This window comes from Pezoporus wallicus, unplaced genomic scaffold (genome assembly GCF_028554395.1).
Source record: "Pezoporus wallicus isolate ANWC-B61680 ecotype Strahan unplaced genomic scaffold, APGP_CSIRO_Pwel_v1 contig_14176, whole genome shotgun sequence".
In the NCBI taxonomy this organism is placed as follows: Eukaryota; Metazoa; Chordata; class Aves; order Psittaciformes; family Psittacidae; genus Pezoporus; species Pezoporus wallicus.
The window spans coordinates 1-19,157 of NW_026638979.1; the positions used below are offsets into that span (position 1 = coordinate 1).

The 19,157-nt window shown below is 64.0% G+C and overlaps 1 protein-coding gene and 1 long non-coding RNA gene across 2 annotated transcripts in view; both read left to right on the plus strand.

Annotated features, from left to right (window-relative positions):
• Positions 1-826: 826 nt before the first annotated feature.
• Positions 827-1,594, plus strand: LOC130601419 (uncharacterized). The gene is made up of 3 exons (XR_008972667.1): positions 827-881; positions 1,373-1,434; positions 1,518-1,594. It is a non-coding gene; the product is annotated as an uncharacterized LOC130601419 (long non-coding RNA).
• Positions 1,595-6,689: 5,095 nt separating this feature from the next.
• FLNA (filamin A) overlaps positions 6,690-19,157 on the plus strand; it is a gene marked incomplete at its 3' end in the record, with an annotated part of 38,043 nt that continues 25,575 nt past the window's right edge. Inside the window, exons 1-10 of the mRNA XM_057413496.1 lie at positions 6,690-7,051; positions 10,291-10,539; positions 12,698-12,795; positions 12,905-13,052; positions 13,215-13,333; positions 13,456-13,533; positions 15,285-15,447; positions 16,432-16,632; positions 17,893-18,030; positions 18,667-18,790. Coding sequence (XP_057269479.1) covers positions 6,691-7,051; positions 10,291-10,539; positions 12,698-12,795; positions 12,905-13,052; positions 13,215-13,333; positions 13,456-13,533; positions 15,285-15,447; positions 16,432-16,632; positions 17,893-18,030; positions 18,667-18,790 — 1,679 coding nt within the window. The remainder of the gene's footprint in view (positions 7,052-10,290; positions 10,540-12,697; positions 12,796-12,904; positions 13,053-13,214; positions 13,334-13,455; positions 13,534-15,284; positions 15,448-16,431; positions 16,633-17,892; positions 18,031-18,666; positions 18,791-19,157) is intronic.

The window sequence follows — 19,157 nt, forward strand, 5'->3', positions numbered from 1 at the left end:
CTCTGCTGTCTCCTACTGGCCCCGAGAGGCGGGACCTCAGCGCGGCCGCTCCACCAATCGCGATGTGCGCGCCAGATCGCGGCTAGGCGGGAAGCTTCCCCATTAGGCAACGTCCCAGCGGGGGGCGGGCGAGTCCCTGAGGTAGCTACCAATCAGCGCGAACGGCGGGAAATGGCGGCTGAGGCGGCGGCGGCGGTGGTGGCGCGGCTGCGGGTGAGGGGGATCCGGGACGGGGGGGGTCGGTAACGGGGTGGGAGGGGTGTCCGGTAAGGGGGAGGGGCTTCCGGTAACGGGGGGGGTCCGGTAACGGGGCGGGGGTCGGTAACGGGGGGGAGGGGGGTCCGGTAACGGGGAGGGGCTTCCGGTAACGGGGGGGAGGGGTCGGTAACGGGGGGAGGGCTTCCGGTAAGGGGGGGGTGTCTGGTAACGGGGGAGGAGGGGTGTCCAGTAACGGGGGGGGGGCTTCCGGTAACGGGGTGAGGGGGGGGGGTAACTGGGGAAAGGGATCGGGTAACGGGGGCGGGAGTGTCCGGAACGGGGGGGGGAGGGGTTCGGTAACGGAGGGGTTTCCGGTAACGAGGGGGAGGGGTTCGGTAACGGGGTGGGTCTGGTAATGGCGGGGGGGGGTCCCGGTAAAGGGGGGGTGTGTTCCGGTAACCGGGGGCGGTTCCGTTAACGGGGGGGGGTCCGGTACCGGAGGGGAGTCCAATAACGGGGGGGGGGGGGGCCCAGTACATCCGGTACAAGCGGTCACTGCCCCCCCAGGCCCTGCCGAGCTCCCCCCCCGGGCTGGAGGCGCCGCTGGAGCCCGGGGCCGCGCTGCGGCTGCTCTGCACCCCCTCACGCCCGCGCCTGGCGCTGCTCGAGTGGATCTGTTGCCGGTAACGGGAACCGGGGCCGTGTCCGGTACCGGGGGTCTGGGCCCCTCTGACCGGTACTGGGGGGGTCCCACACTGCTTCCCTCTCCCCCCCGCAGCGTGAACCCTCCCCTCGCCAAGCGCTTGGATGAGCTCCGGCATGGGCCCGAGAGAGCGCGGCTGAGAGGTGGGAACCCCCAAACTCCCCCATTGACCCCCCCTATTGCCCCCCCGCTTACTCCCATTGATTCCCCATTCCCCCCATTGAACCCCCATATCCTCCCCATTGATCCCCCAGGACCCCCCATTTAGCCCCCATATTGCCCCCATTGACCCTCCCCAGCCCCCCCATTGACCTCCCTGGACCCCTCTATTGCCCCCCTATTTACCCCCATTGATCCCCCCGGACCCCCCCATTGATCCCCCCCAGAACCCCCAATGGACCTCCCCCATTGCTCACCCTGTTGACTCCTCCTCCCGTTGATCCCCCCCAAACCCCCCCATTGCACCCCCAGAGCTGGCGGCATTGGCGGAGGAGCTGATGCTGAGCGAGGCCGAGGACACAGCGCTGGTGGAGGTGGGTCCATGGGGGGGATGTTTTGCGGGGGGGTGGTTTTTTTTGGGGGGATCCCCCCATTCTCTGTGCTTGTGCCCCCCCAGGGCACAGCACCCCCCGAGCAGCAGCTGGGGTTCATCAGGGACCTGCTGGATGCGGCCCCCTCCAGGGAGGAGGAAGAGGAAAATGCTCGGAGCAGGTGAGGACCCCCTCAAAGTGGGGACTCCTCCAAAATGGGGACCCCCCCATAGCAGCTGCCCCCCACCCCCCCAAGGGGGCTTGAATCCCATTCTAGGCCCTGGTTCTGCCCCCCAGCATCCTGCTCCGCGCCAGCACCTTCCTGCAGGAGGTCCTGGAGTCCCCCGAGGGGGTGGCGGTGCTGAACCCCCCCCCGCTGAGCCCCAGCCCCGGGACCCCCCCCGGGAACCCCCCACCGCGCCTGGGGGAGCTGGAAGAGGAGCTGGGGGAGGCCCAGAAGCACCTGGAGATGATGGAGGCCGAGGTGAGGGGGGGGCATGGGGGGGTTTGGGGGCGCCCATTCGGGGGGGCTGGGAGTGCCCATTGGGGTGAGCATGGGGGAGTTTGGGGCTGTCCATTGGGGCCACCAACTGGGGGGAGTCTGGGGGCACCCATTGGGGTGCCGATTGGGGGTGCCCATGGGGGTGTTTGGGGGTGCCCATGGTGGGGGCCTGGGGGCACCCTTTGGGATTGCTCTGGGGGGTGCCCATTGGGGGTGCACATTGGGGGTGCTCATGGGGGGTTTTGGGGGTGCCCAAGGGGCGGGTTGGGGGTGCCCATTGGTGGGGGGTTGGGGGTACCCAGTGGGGTGCCCATTGGGGGGTCTAAGCCCCATTGTCCCACAGAGCCCCGAGCTGCAGGGGCCTCCGGGCCCGGTCCCCCCCCTGCTGCCCGTTGGACAGGCCCTGGCCGCTCTGGCCTCTGCTTTTGTGGGGACAGGGCTGGGGGTCCCCCAGACCCATGCGCAGGGAGCAGCACCCCCCAAGCACGCCCCATGTGGCCCCATGGCCCTCCCCGTGTGCCGGCGCCTGAGGCACCTCCAGCAGGTGGGGGGGACCCTAAAGATTGGGGGGCCAATAGGGGAGGCTTGGTGAGAGCGTGGGCCCTATAGGGGAATATGGGGAGGGGGGGGATTGGGTCCCAAGGAAAGGTTTTGGGGGGGGTCTATGGGTCCTATAGGGGAGGATTTGGGGGCCTCCTGAGCCCCATGGGAGCGTGTTGGGGGGCATCCTAAGTCCCCCAGGGAAGCACTCGGGGCGATCTCTGGGCCCTATAGGGAGATACTGGGGTGGGGGGGGATGGGGCATGGGTCCTATAGGGGAGGACTGGGGGTGTCCATGGGGGGGGCTTGGGAGTGCCCATGGGGGGGTTTGGGGGTGCCCATCGGGGGATTTGGGGTTGCCCATGGGTGGTTCTGGGGGTGTCGATGAGGGGGTCTGGGGGTCCCTGCCCCCCACTTCCCCCCCGTTCTCCCCCCAGGGCCTGGAGGCCATGACCCTGCTGGGGGACCTGGCCATGGAGGCTGAGGGGAGCTGGCGCCATGCAATGGGTAAGCAGGGGGCACACCAATTCCTAAGGGGGGGCACCTCAACACCTAATGGGGGGGCCTTTTGGGGTGTAGGTGGGTCACTTAGGATAAAAGGGGGTTGATTTGGTTTGGGAATGGGGGGGCTATCGGGGGTCTTATGGGGGGATTTGGGGGTGCAGGGGGTTTATTGGGGTACCGAGGGCAGGTTTTGGGGTACAGGGGGTTGGGGTATGGTGGGATCCTTTAGGGTATATGGGGGGGTTTGGGGTGCAGGGGCTCTTTCATGGTGCTGTGGGGGGTCATTCATTGGGGGAGGGTTAGGGCTTCTCTATCACATGGGGGGGGGCCTATTTGAGGGTCCCCCCCCCATTTCTCCCCCCACAGAAACCAGGGTGGCCACCCTGCAGCAGCGCTTCAAGGGCTCCCTCCATGACTGACCCCCCCCGTGTCCCCCCCACATTGGTTCCTTCCCTTTCCAGGAGGACACGTTTGGGCTGTTCCACTCCCCATTGCGGGGGCAGGGTGTGGGGTGGTCCCCAGGCCCCCCCCAGACCAATGGCTTCTATTTTAGGTGGGGGGGGGCCGGGGGGGGCCCGGCACTGTTTCAGGCCCTATAAGGAAGGAGCAGCAGGGTCGGGGCCGTGTTTACACTGAACCCGGCGTGACTCAGCTTTGGGGGGGCCAGATTCCGCGGGGGGGAGGTAAAGCCTCCCTGTGACGTGTCCACACCCCCCCTTCCCTCCCCCCCCCCCGGATTCCTGCTGGGGTGAGATCATCCTGGTGGAGCTGCCCCCCCCCAAAGTGGCTTAAAGGGGGTAAATCCCCCCCCGCCCAGGGCCCTTAGAGCATCATTGGGGGGGTAAACCCCCCCCCGGGGCCCATAGAGCATCACTGGGGGGGTAACCCCCCCCCTTGGTGCCCCCTGAGCCCCTATCTCCTGTGGGTCCAGGTGCACACAGCTCCACAGGGATGTAACACACATGTGCATGCGGTACAGACGTGGAGCAGGCGTGTTGGTGCGTGTGGGAGCGACAGAACACGCCTAGAACAGGCATGTGGGAGCCTGCACACGCGTGTAACAGGTGTTGGGCTGGGGGGCCCGGGGTGCACGCAGAGCCGTGTGTGTATGTATGTGCAGCTCCTTGGACATGTGTAATAGGTGTGAGCCATGGGGCATGTTTGCACGTGTGGCGCCACGCACACGCATGTAACACGCGTGTTTGCAGTGACACAGCCCCCACACAGGCGTGTAATGTACATAGAACACATATGTAACATGGGACCCTCTTGCATTAATTCCCCCCGGTTAATGCCCCCCAGCGCTATCAGGGCTGGAGCAGCCGCTTCCGGCGCTGCCTCGTTTCCTGCCCCATAGGGTCCTATAGGGCCCCACAGCTCCCGAATGGGCCCCCCCTTCCCCATAGTGCCTAAGGGTCCTCCCCCAGCTCTCCCCCATAGAATCCATATGGGGCTTCCTTGGCCGAGGGGCAGCGCAGATCCCGTGTCCCCTATAGGCACCCTTGCTCCATAGGGGCCCACCAAGACCCTTTACTGGCCTTAACTGCCCCACATCATCCCTATAGGTCTGCACACGCCATAGGGCCCATGGAGCCCCTCTTCTGCCCAGAGCATCCCCATAGCCCCACCTCACCCCACTGAGGCCCCAAAGGGCTCCTCTCCTGCTCTATAGGTCCCCTTGTAGGCCCCCCATCCTATAGGGCACCTGCACACTGTGAGTCCCTATACTCCTCCATCCCACTCTATGGGATCCATGTACTCCCCACAGCTCTATGGGACCCAACAAAACCCCCATGCCCTATATCTCCCACATCCCACCCTATGGATCCATATATCCCCCACATCCCACCCTATGGGTCTTTATATCATCCTCATCCCACTGTGGGTCCCAATATCTCCCACATCCCACCCTGTGGGTCCCTGTATCTCCCACGTCCCACCCTATGGGTCCCTATATCCCCCACATCCCACCCTATGGATCCCCATATCCCACCCTACGGGTCCCTATATCCCCCCACATCCCACCCTATGGGTCCCTGTATCCCCCACATCCCACCCTACGGGTCCCTATATCCCCCACATCCCACCCTACGGGTCCCTATATCCCCCACATCCCACCCTATGGGTCTCTATATCCCCCCATGCCCCATATACCCCCTGCCCCACCCCATAGGTTCCTATACCCCCCTATGAGCCCCTATAGCCCCCCATGCCCTGTACCCCCCCATGTGACCCCCCCGCCCCTCCCCCCCCCCCCCCCCCCCCCGGGGGCGGGGCCTGCGCTCCCCGTTACCAATTAAGGCTCCGCGCGGCAGCACCGGCCGCTCCCCCCCCAGCACCGGCACCGGCGGCAGCAGCGGCCCCGGAGCCGAGCGGAGCGGAACCGAGCTGAGCGGTGAGCGCGGCCGGGAGCGCCCATGGCCCCTATGGGGGAAACCATGGAGGGAGATGGGGACCCCCCCCCCGACAAGGAATGGGGGGACCCCGTTTTTGGGGTCCAGGGTCTTTGGGAGCGCAATGGGTGCAGGGGAGCCCCGCTTTGGGGGGGCTGCTTTAGAGGGGTCTCAATTGGGGGGACCCAAAGAGGGGGTCTCCTAAATGGGGGTGCCCTCTATGGGGAACTCTGCAGGGGATGGATGGGTGGGGATCCCTGCTATGGGGTGGAATGGAGTACAGTGGAGGGGGATCCCTGCTATGGGGGTCCTTGTCTGTGGGGTTCAGGGGATATCCCCGCTATGGGGGTCCCTGTCTATGGGGTGCAATGGGGTTCAGGGGGGCTCCTTGCTATGGGGGTCTCTGGGGTGCAGTGGGGTTCAGGGGGAGTCCCCGCTCTATGGGGGTACCTATCTGGAGGTGCAGAGGGGGTGTCCCTCTCTATGGGATGCAGTGGGGTTCAGGGGGTGTCTGTGGGGTTCAGGGGGTGCAGTGTGGTCCCTGTCTGGGGTGCAATGGGATGCAGGGGGTTACAGGCGGATGCATTGGGATGCATTGAGATGCATTGGGGTGCATGGGGATGAGCTGGGATGCGGGGGATGCGCTGGGATGCTTTGGAATGTGATGGGATGCACTGGGATACATTGGGATGTACTGGAATGCACTGGGATGTGATGGGATCCTTTGGGATGCATTGGGATGTGATGGGACGCATCAGGATGCACTGGGATACATTGGAGTGTGCTGGGATTCTTTGGGATGCACTGGGATATACTGGAATGCAATGGGCTGCATGGGGATGCATTGGGATGTGCTGGGCTGCATGGGGATGCGTTGGGATGTGCGGGGATGCATTGGAATGTGATGGGATGCACTGGAATGCATTGGGATGTGATGGAATGCAGTGGGACGCACTGGGATGCAGTGGGTGCATTGGGATGCAGTGGGATGCAATGGGTGCATTGGGAAGCACTGGGATGCAGTGGGACGCACTGGGATGCAATGGGTGCATTGGGATGCAGTGGGACGCACTGGGATGCAATGGGTGCATTGGGAAGCACTGGGACGCACTGGGATGCAATGGGTGCATTGGGATGCAGTGGGATGCAATGGGTGCATTAGGATGCAGTGGGATGCAATGGGTGCATTGGGAAGCACTGGGATGCAGTGGGACGCGCAGGGGGCGCAGCGCGCTCCCGTCCGTGCGCGCTCCCGTCCGATGTCTCCCCTCCCTCCCCCCGTGTCCCCTCCCCTCAGCCCGCCCCCCCCTCCCCTCCGCCATGAGCGCAGCCGGGCGGGCTCGGGCGCAGGAGCCGCCGTTGTCCCGGGGCGAGGCCGCGGACGGGGAGATGCCGGCGACCGAGAAGGAGCTGGCGGAGGACGCGCCCTGGAAGCGCATCCAGCAGAACACGTTCACGCGGTGGTGCAACGAGCACCTGAAGGCGGTGCAGAAGCGCGTGGGGAACCTGCAGACGGACCTGGGGGACGGGCTGCGCCTGATCGCGCTGCTCGAGGTGCTCAGCCAGAAGAAGCTCGGCCGCCGCTACAACGCGCGCCCCACGTTCCGCCAGATGCAGCTCGAGAACGTGTCCGTGGCGCTCGACTTCCTCGAGAGGGAGAACATCAAGCTCGTGTCCATCGGTGAGCGGCGCCGGAGGGGGCTACACGGAGAGACCCTGTCCGGAGAGACCCTATAGACAGAGACCCTATAGACAGAGACCCTGTACAGAGAGACCCTGTACGGAGAGACCCTGTACAGAGAGACCCTGTACAGAGAGACCCTATAGACAGAGACCCTATACAGAGAGACCCTGTACGGAGAGACCCTATAGACAGAGACCCTATACAGAGAGACCCTGTACGGAGAGACCCTGTACAGAGAGACCCTGTACGAAGAGACCCTATAGACAGAGACCCTATAGAGATCCTATAGATGGAACTCCTATGCAGAGAGACCCTATAGACAGAAACCCTATAGAGACCCCATAGGGAGAAACCCTATAGAGAGAAGCCCTATGGAGACCTTATAGGGGCCCTATAGAGACCCTATAGATGGAACCCCTATAGAGAGAAACCCTATAGGAACCCCTTAGAGACCCTGTAGAGACCTTATAGAGCCACCATACAGACCTTATAGATAGAGACCCTGTAAGGAGGCTATAAAGACCCTATAGATGGAACCCCTATAGAGACCCTGTAGGGACCTTACAGAGAGAGACCCTATAGAGACCTTACACAGACCTCATACAGACCCCATAGATAGAGACCCTGTAGAGACCCTATACAGACCCTGTAGGGACCCCATAGAGCCCTCATAGAGACCCTGTAGGGACCCTATAGATAGAGGCCCTACAGAGACCCTATAGAGACCCTGAAGAAACCCTATAGATACTCTATAGAAACCTTATAGATAGCCTATAGAGACCCTGTAGGGACCCTATAGAGACCCTACAGAGACACTATGGATAGAACCCGTATTGATAGAACCCCTAAAGACACCCTATAGAGCCCCATGGATACTTACGGAGCCTTTATAGAGCCCAATGGGTGCTTATAGAGCTCCATGAGTGCTTATGGGGGCCCAATAGAACCACACAGGTTCTTATAAAGCCCCACAGGTCCCTATAGCATCCCCCAACCCCTCTAGCGCCCCCCGGGCCCATGCGGTGCCCCATAAAGCTCTGTAGGACCCCATAAAGCCCTGTACCACCCCACAAAGCCCTATAGCGCTCCATAGAGCCTTATAGAGCCCTACAGAGCCCTAGGGCCCATGGAGCACCCCACAGGGTGCAGGGATGCCTTAAGGAGACCCCCGGGGGGGGGGTAGGGGGAGGGGTGCTAAGGGGAGATCCCCCCCCCGAACCCCCTGTAGTAATGGGGGGGGTTCAGGGGGCCCCCCATGGCAATCGGGTGCCTTTGCTCCCCCGCATCCTGGACACCCCCGCCTTGCGACCCCCCTTTTGTGGGGACTCCCCCCATGAGCCCCCTTTTTGCCCCCCCCCCCAGGGCTCCATCGAAGCCCCCCCCCATCTCCCCCTCCATTTTGGGCCCCCCCGATCTCCTCCGGCCCCTCCCGCCCCATGGCCCATAACAAAGGAGGTGGGGGGGGGGCCCGCTCCCATCACAAGAATGCGGGGGGGGGCGGGGGTCCCGCTGCCGCCGGGGCGGGGCCGGGCCATGGGGGGGTCCCGATAGGGAGGGGGGGTTCCGATGGGAGGGGGGGTCCCGGGGGAGGCCCTGCGGCTCCCCACATCCTGCAGACACTGATTGCGGCGCTGCCGCCCCCCCACCGAGGGGTCCCAATGGGGGGGGCCGGAGAGGGGGGTCCCCGGGGGGGCGGGGCCTCGCTGGAGCCCGAGCCCATATAAGGCCAAAAAATGTTGGAGCGGGGGGCGGGGCCGGGGAGGGGCCGGGGGTCCCATCCCCCACTCGCGGCACCGCCCCCCCCCCGGACCCCCCCGCGGCGCGGGAACGCGCCGGGACCCCCCCATGGGCGATAACGGGGACCCAGGACCCCCCCATAGCCCTTAATGGGTACCCAGGACCCCCCCATAGCCCTTAATGGGTACCCAGGACCCCCCCATGGCCCTTAATGGGGACCCGGGACCCCCCCATAGCTCTTAATGGGGACCAGAGACCCCCCATGGCCCTTAATGGGGACCCGGGACCCCCCCATAGCCCTTAATGGGGACCTGGGACCCCCCCATGGCCTTAATGGGGGCCTAAAACCCCCCCATAGCCCTTAATGGGGACCAGGGACTCCCCCATAGCCCTTAATGGGGACCCGGGACCCCCCCAGGCCACTGCTGAGGACCCCGGATGTGCCCCCCCTCAAGGGGTGGGCTCCGCCCCCTGCCCTGACCCCCCCAAACCGCTCATGGGGGCCCACGAGTTCCCCCCCCATGGTCTCTGGGCTCTTCCACGCCATCGATGGGCGCCAGGCCCCCCCCGCCTCTCCTGCCCCCCCATTGCCTGAGTCATTGCCACGGCCCCCTTATGGCCCATGGCCCCCCCATGGCCCCCTTATGGCCCCTTTATGGGCCGTGCTCCCTTTGTGTCCCTTCTTGGCCTTCTATAGCCCATGTCCCCCCATATCCCATGTTCCCCTTATGGCCCATGGCCTCCCTATAGCCCATGTCCCCCCATATCCCATGTTCCCCTTATGGCCCATGGCCTCCCTATAGCCCATGTCCCCCCATGTCCCTCTTATGTCACGTGTCCCAAGTGCCCTGTGTCCCGTGTCCCCCTTATGGCCCGTGTCCCCCTTACGCTGTGTGATCCATGCCCCATACCCTGTGATAGCCCCCTGTGACGATTCCCCCCGATGATGATGGCCCCCTGTGATGACTCCCCCCTATGATGATACCCCCCTATGATGGTACACCCCCCGTGATGCCCCCCCATGATGACACCCCCCTATGATAATTCCCCTCTATGATGATGCCCCCCCATGATGATACCCCCATGATGATACCCCCATGATGATTCCCCCCATGATGATTCCTCCCATGATGGTACCCCCCATATGATGATACCCCCATGATGATACCCCCATGATGATTCTCCCCATGATGGTACCCCCCATATGATGATACCCCCATGATGATACCCCCATGATGATTCTCCCCATGATGGTACCCCCCATATGATGATACCCCCATGTTGTTACCCCCATGACGATTCTCCCCATGATGGTACCCCCCATATGATGATACCCCCATGATGATACCCCCATGATGATTCCCCCCATGATGGTACCCCCCCTTGATGCCCCCCTATGATGACGCCCCCCATATGATGACACCCCCCTGTGATGACGCCCCCTCTGACGACGCCCCTCTGGCGCCCCCCGGTGGCGCCCCGCCGCCGCTGCCCCGCAGACAGCAAAGCGATCGTGGATGGGAACCTGAAGCTGATCCTGGGGCTGGTGTGGACGCTGATCCTGCACTACTCCATCTCCATGCCCGTGTGGGACGAGGAGGACGAGGAGGAGGCCAAGCGGCAGACACCGAAGCAGCGGCTGCTGGGCTGGATCCAGAACCGCCTCCCCCAGCTGCCCATCACCAACTTCAGCCGCGACTGGCAGAGCGGGCGCGCGCTGGGAGCGCTGGTGGACAGCTGTGCCCCCGGTGAGATGGGGGCAATGGGGCAATGGGGGTAAGGGGGGTAATGGGGGCAGTGGGGGAGCTGGGGGACAGCTGTGCCCCCGGTGAGATGGGGGCAATGGGGCAATGGGGGTAATGGGGGCAGTGGGGGAGCTGGTGGACAGCTGTGCCCCCGGTGAGATGGGGGGCAATGGGGCAATGGGGGTAATGGGGGCAGTGGGGGAGCTGGTGGACAGCTGTGCCCCCGGTGAGATGGGGGGCAATGGGGCAATGAGGGTAATGGGGGCAGTGGGGGAGCTGGGGGACAGCTGTGCCCCCGGTGAGATGGGGGGCAATGGGGCAATGGGGGTAATGGGGGCAGTGGGGGAGCTGGGGCACAGCTGTGCCCCCGGTGAGAAGGGGGGCAATGGGGCAATGGGGGTAATGGGGGCAGTGGGGGAGCTGGGGGACAGCTGTGCCCCCGGTGAGATGGGGGCAATGGGGCAATGGGGGTAATGGGGGCAGTGGGGGAGCTGGGGGACAGCTGTGCCCCCGGTGAGATGGGGGGCAATGGGGGTAAGGGGGGTAATGGGGGCAGTGGGGGAGCTGGGGGACAGCTGTGCCCCCGGTGAGATGGGGGGCAATGGGGCAATGGGGGTAATGGGGGCAGTGGGGGAGCTGGTGGACAGCTGTGCCCCCGGTGAGATGGGGGGCAATGGGGCAATGAGGGTAATGGGGGCAGTGGGGGAGCTGGGGGACAGCTGTGCCCCCGGTGAGATGGGGGGCAATGGGGCAATGGGGGTAAGGGGGGTAATGGGGGCAGTGGGGGAGCTGGGGGACAGCTGTGCCCCCGGTGAGATGGGGGGCAATGGGGCAATGGGGGTAATGGGGGCAGTGGGGGAGCTGGGGGACAGCTGTGCCCCCGGTGAGATGGGGGGCAATGGGGCAATGAGGGTAATGGGGGCAGTGGGGGAGCTGGGGGACAGCTGTGCCCCCGGTGAGATGGGGGACAATGGGGTAATGGGGGTAATGGGGGCAGTGGGGGAGCTGGGGGACAGCTGTGCCCCCGGTGAGATGGGGGGCAATGGGGCAATGAGGGTAATGGGGGGCAGTGGGGGAGCTGGGGGACAGCTGTGCCCCCGGTGAGATGGGGGGCAATGGGGCAATGAGGGTAATGGGGGCAGTGGGGGAGCTGGGGGACAGCTGTGCCCCCGGTGAGATGGGGGGCAATGGGGCAATGGGGGTAATGGGGGAAGTGGGGGAGCTGGGGGACAGCTGTGCCCCCGGTGAGATGGGGGCAATGGGGTAATGGGGGTAATGGGGGCAGTGGGGGAGCTGGGGGACAGCTGTGCCCCCGGTGAGATGGGGGGCAATGGGGGCAATGAGGGTAATGGGGGGCAGTGGGGGAGCTGGGGGACAGCTGTGCCCCCGGTGAGATGGGGGGCAAGGGGGCAATGGGGGTAATGGGGGCAGTGGGGGTAATGGGAGGCAATGGGGACAATGGGGTAATGGGGGCAGTGGGGGAGCTGGGGGACAGCTGTGCCCCCGGTGAGATGGGGGCAATGGGGTAATGGGGGTAATGGGGCCAGTGGGGCAGCTGGGGGACAGCTGTGCCAAGGCGTCTGATCGCGAGACAGGCAAAAGCGTGGGAATTGGGTAATGGGGGCAGTGGGGGAGCTGGGGGACAGCTGTGCCCCCGGTGAGATGGGGGAATGGGGGGTAAATGGGGTAATGGGGGCAGTGGGGGAGCTGGTGGACAGCTGCACGCCCAATGAGATGGGGGGCAATGGGGGTAATGGCAGTTAATGGGGCAATGGGGGGAATGGGGACATACGGGGCAATGGGGGTGCTGTTGGACAGCTGTGCCCCTGGTGAGATGGGGCCAAAGGGGGTAATGAGGGTAATGAGGACATATGGGACAATGGGGGTAATGGGGCAATGGGGTTAATGAGGGTAATGGGGACATGGGGGTAATGGGGGAAAATGGGAGCAATGGGGCAATGGGGGCCCTGGTGGAGAGCTGTGCCCCTGATGAGCTGGGGACAATGGGGCACTGGGGACTTGGGGGGCAATGGGGACAGGGGATGTAGAGACATGGGGCTATGGGGCACTGGGAGGCAATAGGGGGCACTATGGCCATGGGCTATGGGGCACTGGGGGGCACTGTGACCATGGGCCCATTGGTGACACTGTCCCCCCCCAGGGCTCTGCCCCGACTGGGACTCGTGGGACCCCAGCAAGCCGGTGGAGAACGCGCGCGAGGCCATGCAGCAGGCGGACGAGTGGCTCGGCATCCCCCAGGTGCGGGGGGCACCCCAGCACCCACTGACCCCTATGGGGCACCCCCACCACCCATTGACCCCCATGGGGCACCCCCCTGCACCCACTGACCCCCATGGGCGCCCCCCAGGTGATCACCCCCGAGGAGATTGTGGACCCCAACGTGGACGAGCACTCGGTCATGACCTACCTGTCCCAGTTCCCCAAGGCCAAGCTGAAGCCGGGGGCCCCCCTGCGCCCCAAACTCAACCCCAAGAAGGCGCGAGCCTACGGCCCTGGTAAGGGGAGGCCCCAGAGATTGGGGTCACCTCTAAGAGGGGAGCTCACCATAGGGACAGGGGGCAGAGGGTGTGGGGCAGGGAGCCCCATAGTGTGCAGTGCCGTGGGGCTGGGTGCCCCATAGCAGCCCTGCCATGGGGCTGGCCCCCCCCATCCTGCAGGCATCGAGCCCACTGGGAACGTGGTGAAGCAGCGAGCGGAGTTCACGGTGGAGACCATCAGTGCCGGGCAGGGGGAGGTGCTCGTGTACGTGGAGGACCCGGCTGGGCACCGCGAGGAGGTGGGTGCTATGGGTGCTATGAGTGCCATAGAGTGCTGTGGGTTCCTTGGGTGCTGTGGGTGCCATGGGTGCTATGGGTGCCATGGGCCACTGGGGGTCTCACATCTCCCCCCCCCCCATAGGCTAAGGTTGTGGCCAACAACGACAAGAACCGGACCTTCTCCGTGTCGTACGTGCCCAAAGTGACCGGCATTCACAAGGTGGGGCTGCAGCAATGGGGCTCTATGGGGCTCGGGGGGGTTCTGTGGGGCTCGGGGGGCTGAGGGGCTCCAAGGGGGTGGCCTCAGTAGGGGAGGTCCTGGAGCTGTGGGAACAAGGCCAGGGGAGGATCCAGCAACTCCTCTATGGAGCCATCGAGCTCCCATGGAGCCATTGAGGACATTGAGTTCCCCTATGGAGCCATTGAGCTCCCGTATGGAGTCATTGAGGACATTGAGCTCCCCTATGGAGCCATTGAGCTCCCCTATGGAGTCATTGAGGACATTGAGCTCCCCTATGGAGCCATTGAGCTCCCATGGAGCCATTGAGGACATTGAGTTCCCCTATGGAGCCATTGAGCTCCCATGGAGCCATTGAGGACATTGAGCTCCCCTATGGAGTCATTGAGGACATTGAGCTCCCCTATGGAGCCATTGAGCTCCCATGGAGTCATTGAGGACATTGAGCTCCCCTATGGAGCCATCGAGCTCCCATGGAGTCATTGAGGACATTGAGCTCCCCTATGGAGCCATTGAGCTCCCATGGAGCCATTGAGGACATTGAGTTCCCCTATGGAGCCATTGAGCTCCCATGGAGCCATTGAGGACATTGAGCTCCCCTATGGAGTCATTGAGGACATTGAGCTCCCCTATGGAGCCATTGAGCTCCCATGGAGTCATTGAGGACATTGAGCTCCCCTATGGAGCCATTGAGCTCCCCTATGGAGTCATTGAGGACATTGAGCTCCCCTATGGAGCCATTGAGCTCCCATGGAGCCATTGAGGACATTGAGTTCCCCTATGGAGCCATTGAGCTCCCATGGAGCCATTGAGGACATTGAGCTCCCCTATGGAGTCATTGAGGACATTGAGCTCCCCTATGGAGCCATCGAGCTCCCATGGAGCCATTGAGGACATTGAGCTCCCCTATGGAGTCATTGAGGACATTGAGCTCCCCTATGGAGCCATCGAGCTCCCATGGAGCCATTGAGGACATTGAGCTCCCCTATGGAGCCATTGAGCTCCCGTATGGAGTCATTGAGGACATTGAGCTCCCCTATGGAGCCATTGAGCTCCCATGGAGCCATTGAGGACATTGAGCTCCCCTATGGAGTCATTGAGGACATTGAGCTCCCCTATGGAGCCATTGAGCTCCCGTATGGAGTCATTGAGGACATTGAGCTCCCCTATGGAGCCATCGAGCTCCCATGGAGTCATTGAGGACATTGAGCTCCCCTATGGAGCCATCGAGCTCCCATGGAGCCATTGAGGACATTGAGCTCCCCTATGGAGCCATCGAGCTCCCATGGAGCCATTGAGGACATTGAGCTCCCCTATGGAGCCATTGAGCTCCCGTATGGAGTCATTGAGGACATTGAGCTCCCCTATGGAGCCATTGAGCTCCCATGGAGCCATTGAGGACATTGAGCTCCCCTATGGAGTCATTGAGGACATTGAGCTCCCCTATGGAGCCATCGAGCTCCCATGGAGCCATTGAGGACATTGAGCTCCCCTATGGAGCCATTGAGCTCCCGTATGGAGTCATTGAGGACACAGAGCCTGGACAGTGATCCAGCAGCTCCCATATGGAGCCATTGGGAACACTGAGCTCCCCTGTGGAGCCATTGAGTTCCCCTATGGAGCCATTGAGGACACTGAGCTCCTCTATGGCCCCATTGATCTGCCCCGGCCCCACTGATCTGCCCCAGCCCCATTGATCTGGCCTGGCCCCACTGAGCCCCGCTGCCCCGCAGGTGTCGGTGCTGTTCGCGGGGCAGAACATCGCCAAGAGCCCCTTCGAGGTGCAGGTCGGGCGCGCCGCCGGCGACGCCTCGAGGGTCACAGCGCAGGGCCCCGGCCTCGAGCCCACCGGGAATGTGGTCAACCGGGGCACCCACTTCGACATCTTCACTGCCGGTGAGCGGGGGGGACAAGGGGGGCAATGGGGGACTCGGGGGTCTCTAAGGGGGGGTTAGGGGGGTCTGAAGGTGTCTAAAGGGGCTTGGGGGGCTCTGAAAGTGCTTGGGGGGCTCTTAAGGGGAGGTTTGGGGGGGTCTGAATTGGGGGGTCTGAATTGGGGGTCAGGGGGGTTTGGGGGCTCTAAAAGGGGATTTGGGGGGCCTCTAAGGGGGTTTGGGGAGGATTGGGGGGGTTGGGGGGTCTAAAGGGGTACGGGGGGCTCTGAAGGGGGTTTGGGGGCTCTAAGAGGGGATTTGGGGGGTCTAAAGGGGTTTGGAGGGCTCTGAAGGGGGTTTGGAGGGCTCTGAAGGGGGTTTGGGGGCTCTAAGAGGGGGTTTGGAGGCTCTGAAGGGGGTTTGGGGGCTCTAAGAGGGGGTTTGGGGGCTCTGCAGGGGGTTTGGGGGCTCTAAGAGGGGGTTTGGGGGCTCTGAAGGGGGTTTGGGGGCTCTAAGAGGGGGTTTGGGGGGTCTAAAGGGGTTTGGAGGGCTCTGAAGGGGGTTTGGGGGCTCTGAAGGGGGTTTGGAGGGCTCTGAAGGGGGTTTGGGGGCTCTGAAGGGGGTTTGGGGGCTCTAAGAGGGGGTTTGGGGGCTCTGCAGGGGGGTGGGGGGCTCTATGAGGGGGTTTGGGGGCTCTGAAGGGGGTTTGGGGGCTCTAAGAGGGGGTTGGGGGGTCTAAAGGGGTTTGGAGGGCTCTGAAGGGGGTTTGGGGGCTCTGAAGGGGGTTTGGAGGGCTCTGAAGGGGGTTTGGGGGCTCTGAAGGGGGTTTGGGGGCTCTAAGAGGGGGTTTGGGGGGTCTAAAGGGGTTTGGGGGGTCTTGGGGGGTCTAAAGGGGTTTAAGGGGGTCTGAATTGTGGGTCGGGGGGTCTGGGGGGGCTCTGGGGGTGTTGGGGTCCCGCCCCCCCGCCGGTGCCGGCCGCGCTGACCCCGCGGTGCCTCTGCGCAGGCGCGGGCCCGGGCGAGCTCGAGGTCTCCATCGCGGACCCGAGCGGCCGCCGGGGGGCGCTGGAGGCGCCGCTGGAGCCCCGCGGGGACGGCGCCTTCCGCTGCTCGTACCGGCCCGCGGCCGAGGGCGCGCACAGCGTGCACGTGACCTACGGCGGAGTGCCCATCCCCCGGAGCCCCTTCAGCGTCCACGTGGGGCAGGGTGAGCCCCACCTCCCCCCACCATGGGGTCTGACCCACAGATGGGGTCTGTGCTCCTGCCCCACAGATGGGGTCTGTGCTCCTGCCCCACAGATGGGGTCTGTGCTCCTGCCCCACAGATGGGGGTCTGTGCTCCTGGCCCATAGATGGGGGTCTGTGCTCCTGCCCCACAGATGGGGGTCTGTGCTCCTGCCCCATAGATGGGGTCTGTGTGCTCCTGCCCCATAGATGGGGTCTGTGCTCCTGCCCCATAGATGGGGTCTGTGTGCTCCTGCCCCATAGATGGGGTCTGGGTGCTCCTGCCCCACAGATGGGGGTTTCTGTGCTCCTGCCCCCCAATGAGGGTCTCTGTGCTCCTGCCCCCCCCATTGGGGTCCTCTGTGCTCCTGCTCCATAAGTGACGTCTCTGTGCTCCTACTCCCCCCAGTGGGGGTCTCTGTGCTCCTGCCCCCCCCCCATTGGGGGTCTCTGTGCTCATGCCCCATAGATGGGGATTTCTGTGCTCCTGCTCCCCCCATTGGGGGTCTCTGTGCTCCTGCCCCATAGGTGGGGATTTCTGTGCTCCTGCTCCCCCCACTGGGGGTCTCTGTGTGCCTGCCCCATAAGTGGGCATCTCTGTGCTCCTGCCCCATAAGTGGGGGTCTCTGTGCTCCTCCCCCACACTCGGGCCTCTCCATTCTCCCCCCATGGGGGTCTCTGTGCTCTTGCCCCCCCCCCCAGGCCCTCGGGGGGGGTCTCTGCTGACTCTGCTCTGTCTCTGTCCTGCTCCTTCTATGGGGAAGCTCCAGACCCACGCAGGGACGCAGCCACGGTACGGGGGGGGGTCCCCCTTTCCCTCCCCCTCCTTCGGGTGCTGCACCCCCCGTAGCGCCCTATGGGGTCAACCCCTTCCCATGGACCCCAACGTGCATTGGGGTCCCCCTCTCCCCCCCTTTCCCTGGGGCCAGGTTTGGGATCCATGGGGCCAGGTTTGGGATCCGTGGGGCTGGGTTTGGGATCCATGGGGCCAGGTGTGGGACCCATGGGGCTGGGTTTGGGATCCATGGGGCCGGGTTTAGGATCCATGGGGCCAAGTTTGGGGTCCCTGGGGCCGGGTTTGGGATCCATGGGGCCAGGTTTGGGATCCATGGAGCCGGGTTTGGGATCCATGGAACTGGGTTTGGGATCCATGGGGCTGGGTTTGGGATCCATGGGGCCGGGTTTGGGGTCTCTGGGGTGGCTTTGGGGGCACCCCATGGCCTGACCCCCCGCTGCCCCCCAGCCTGCACCCCCTCCCTGGTCCGTGCCGTGGGGCGGGGGCTGCAGCCCAAGGGGCTGCGCGTGAAGGAGCCGGCGGAGTTCAAGGTCTACACCAAGGGGGCCGGCAATGGGGAGCTCAAGGTCACCGTCAAGGGGCCCAGTGAGTGCAGGGGGAGTTTGGGGGCTCCATGGGTCTCTATGGGGGGCTCCGGGTGCGTTGGGTGCTGCAATGTGTGCCATGGAGGTGCTATGGGGGGAATGGGGGTGCTGTGGGGGGGATTGGGGATGCTATGGGGGGTTGGGGATGCTATGGGGGAGATTGGGGGTGCTATGGGGGAGATTCGGGCTGCTATGGAGGGGAATGGGGGTGCTGTGGCGGGGATTGGGGATGCTGGGGGTGTTGGGGATGCTATGGGGGAGATTGGGGGTGCTATGGGGGAGATTCAGGCTGCTATGGGGGGGATTGGGGGTGCCCTGGGGGGAAATGGGGGTGCTATGGGGAGCCTCGGCATGCCCCATGGGGTTCTAGAGGGTGTCTGGGTGCATTGGGTGCTGCAGTGGGTGCCATGAGGTGCCCAATGGGGCTCTATAGGGGTCTCTGGGTGCATTGGGTGCTGCAGTGCGTGCCATGGGGTGCCACATGGGGCTCTATAGGGGTTCTCCGGGTGCATTGGGTGCCATGGGGTGCCCATAGGGGTTCCCTGGGTGCATTGGGTGCTGCATTGGGTGCCATGGGGGGTGCCATGGGGGCCCTGCAGGGCTCTGTGGGTGCCCCCCTGACCGCCCCCCCTTGTAGAGGGCCCTGAGCCCGTCAGGCAGAGGGAGCTCGGAGATGGGGTCTTCGCCTGTGACTACGTCCCCACGGTGCCCGGGCCCCACACGGTGTCCGTGCTGTGGGGGGGGCAGCCCGTGCCCCGCAGGTGAGGCGGGGGGCGGGGCTTACAGACATGTGCGTGCGTGTGTGTGTGCATACATGTGTGTGCGTGTGTGCGTGCGTGTGTGTGCGCACACATGTGTAGGTATGTGCGTGCGTGTGTGCATACATGTGTGTGCGTGTGTGCGTGCGTGTGTGTGCGCACACATGTGTAGGTATGTGCGTGCGTGTGTGTGTGCATACATGTGTGTGCGTGTGTGAGTGCGTGTGTGTGCGCACACATGTGTAGGTATGTGCGTGCGTGTGTGTGTGCATACATGTGTGTGCGTGTGTGCGTGCGTGTGTGCACACACATGTGTAGGTATGTGCGTGCGTGTGTGTGTGCATACATGTGTGTGCGTGTGTGCGTGCGT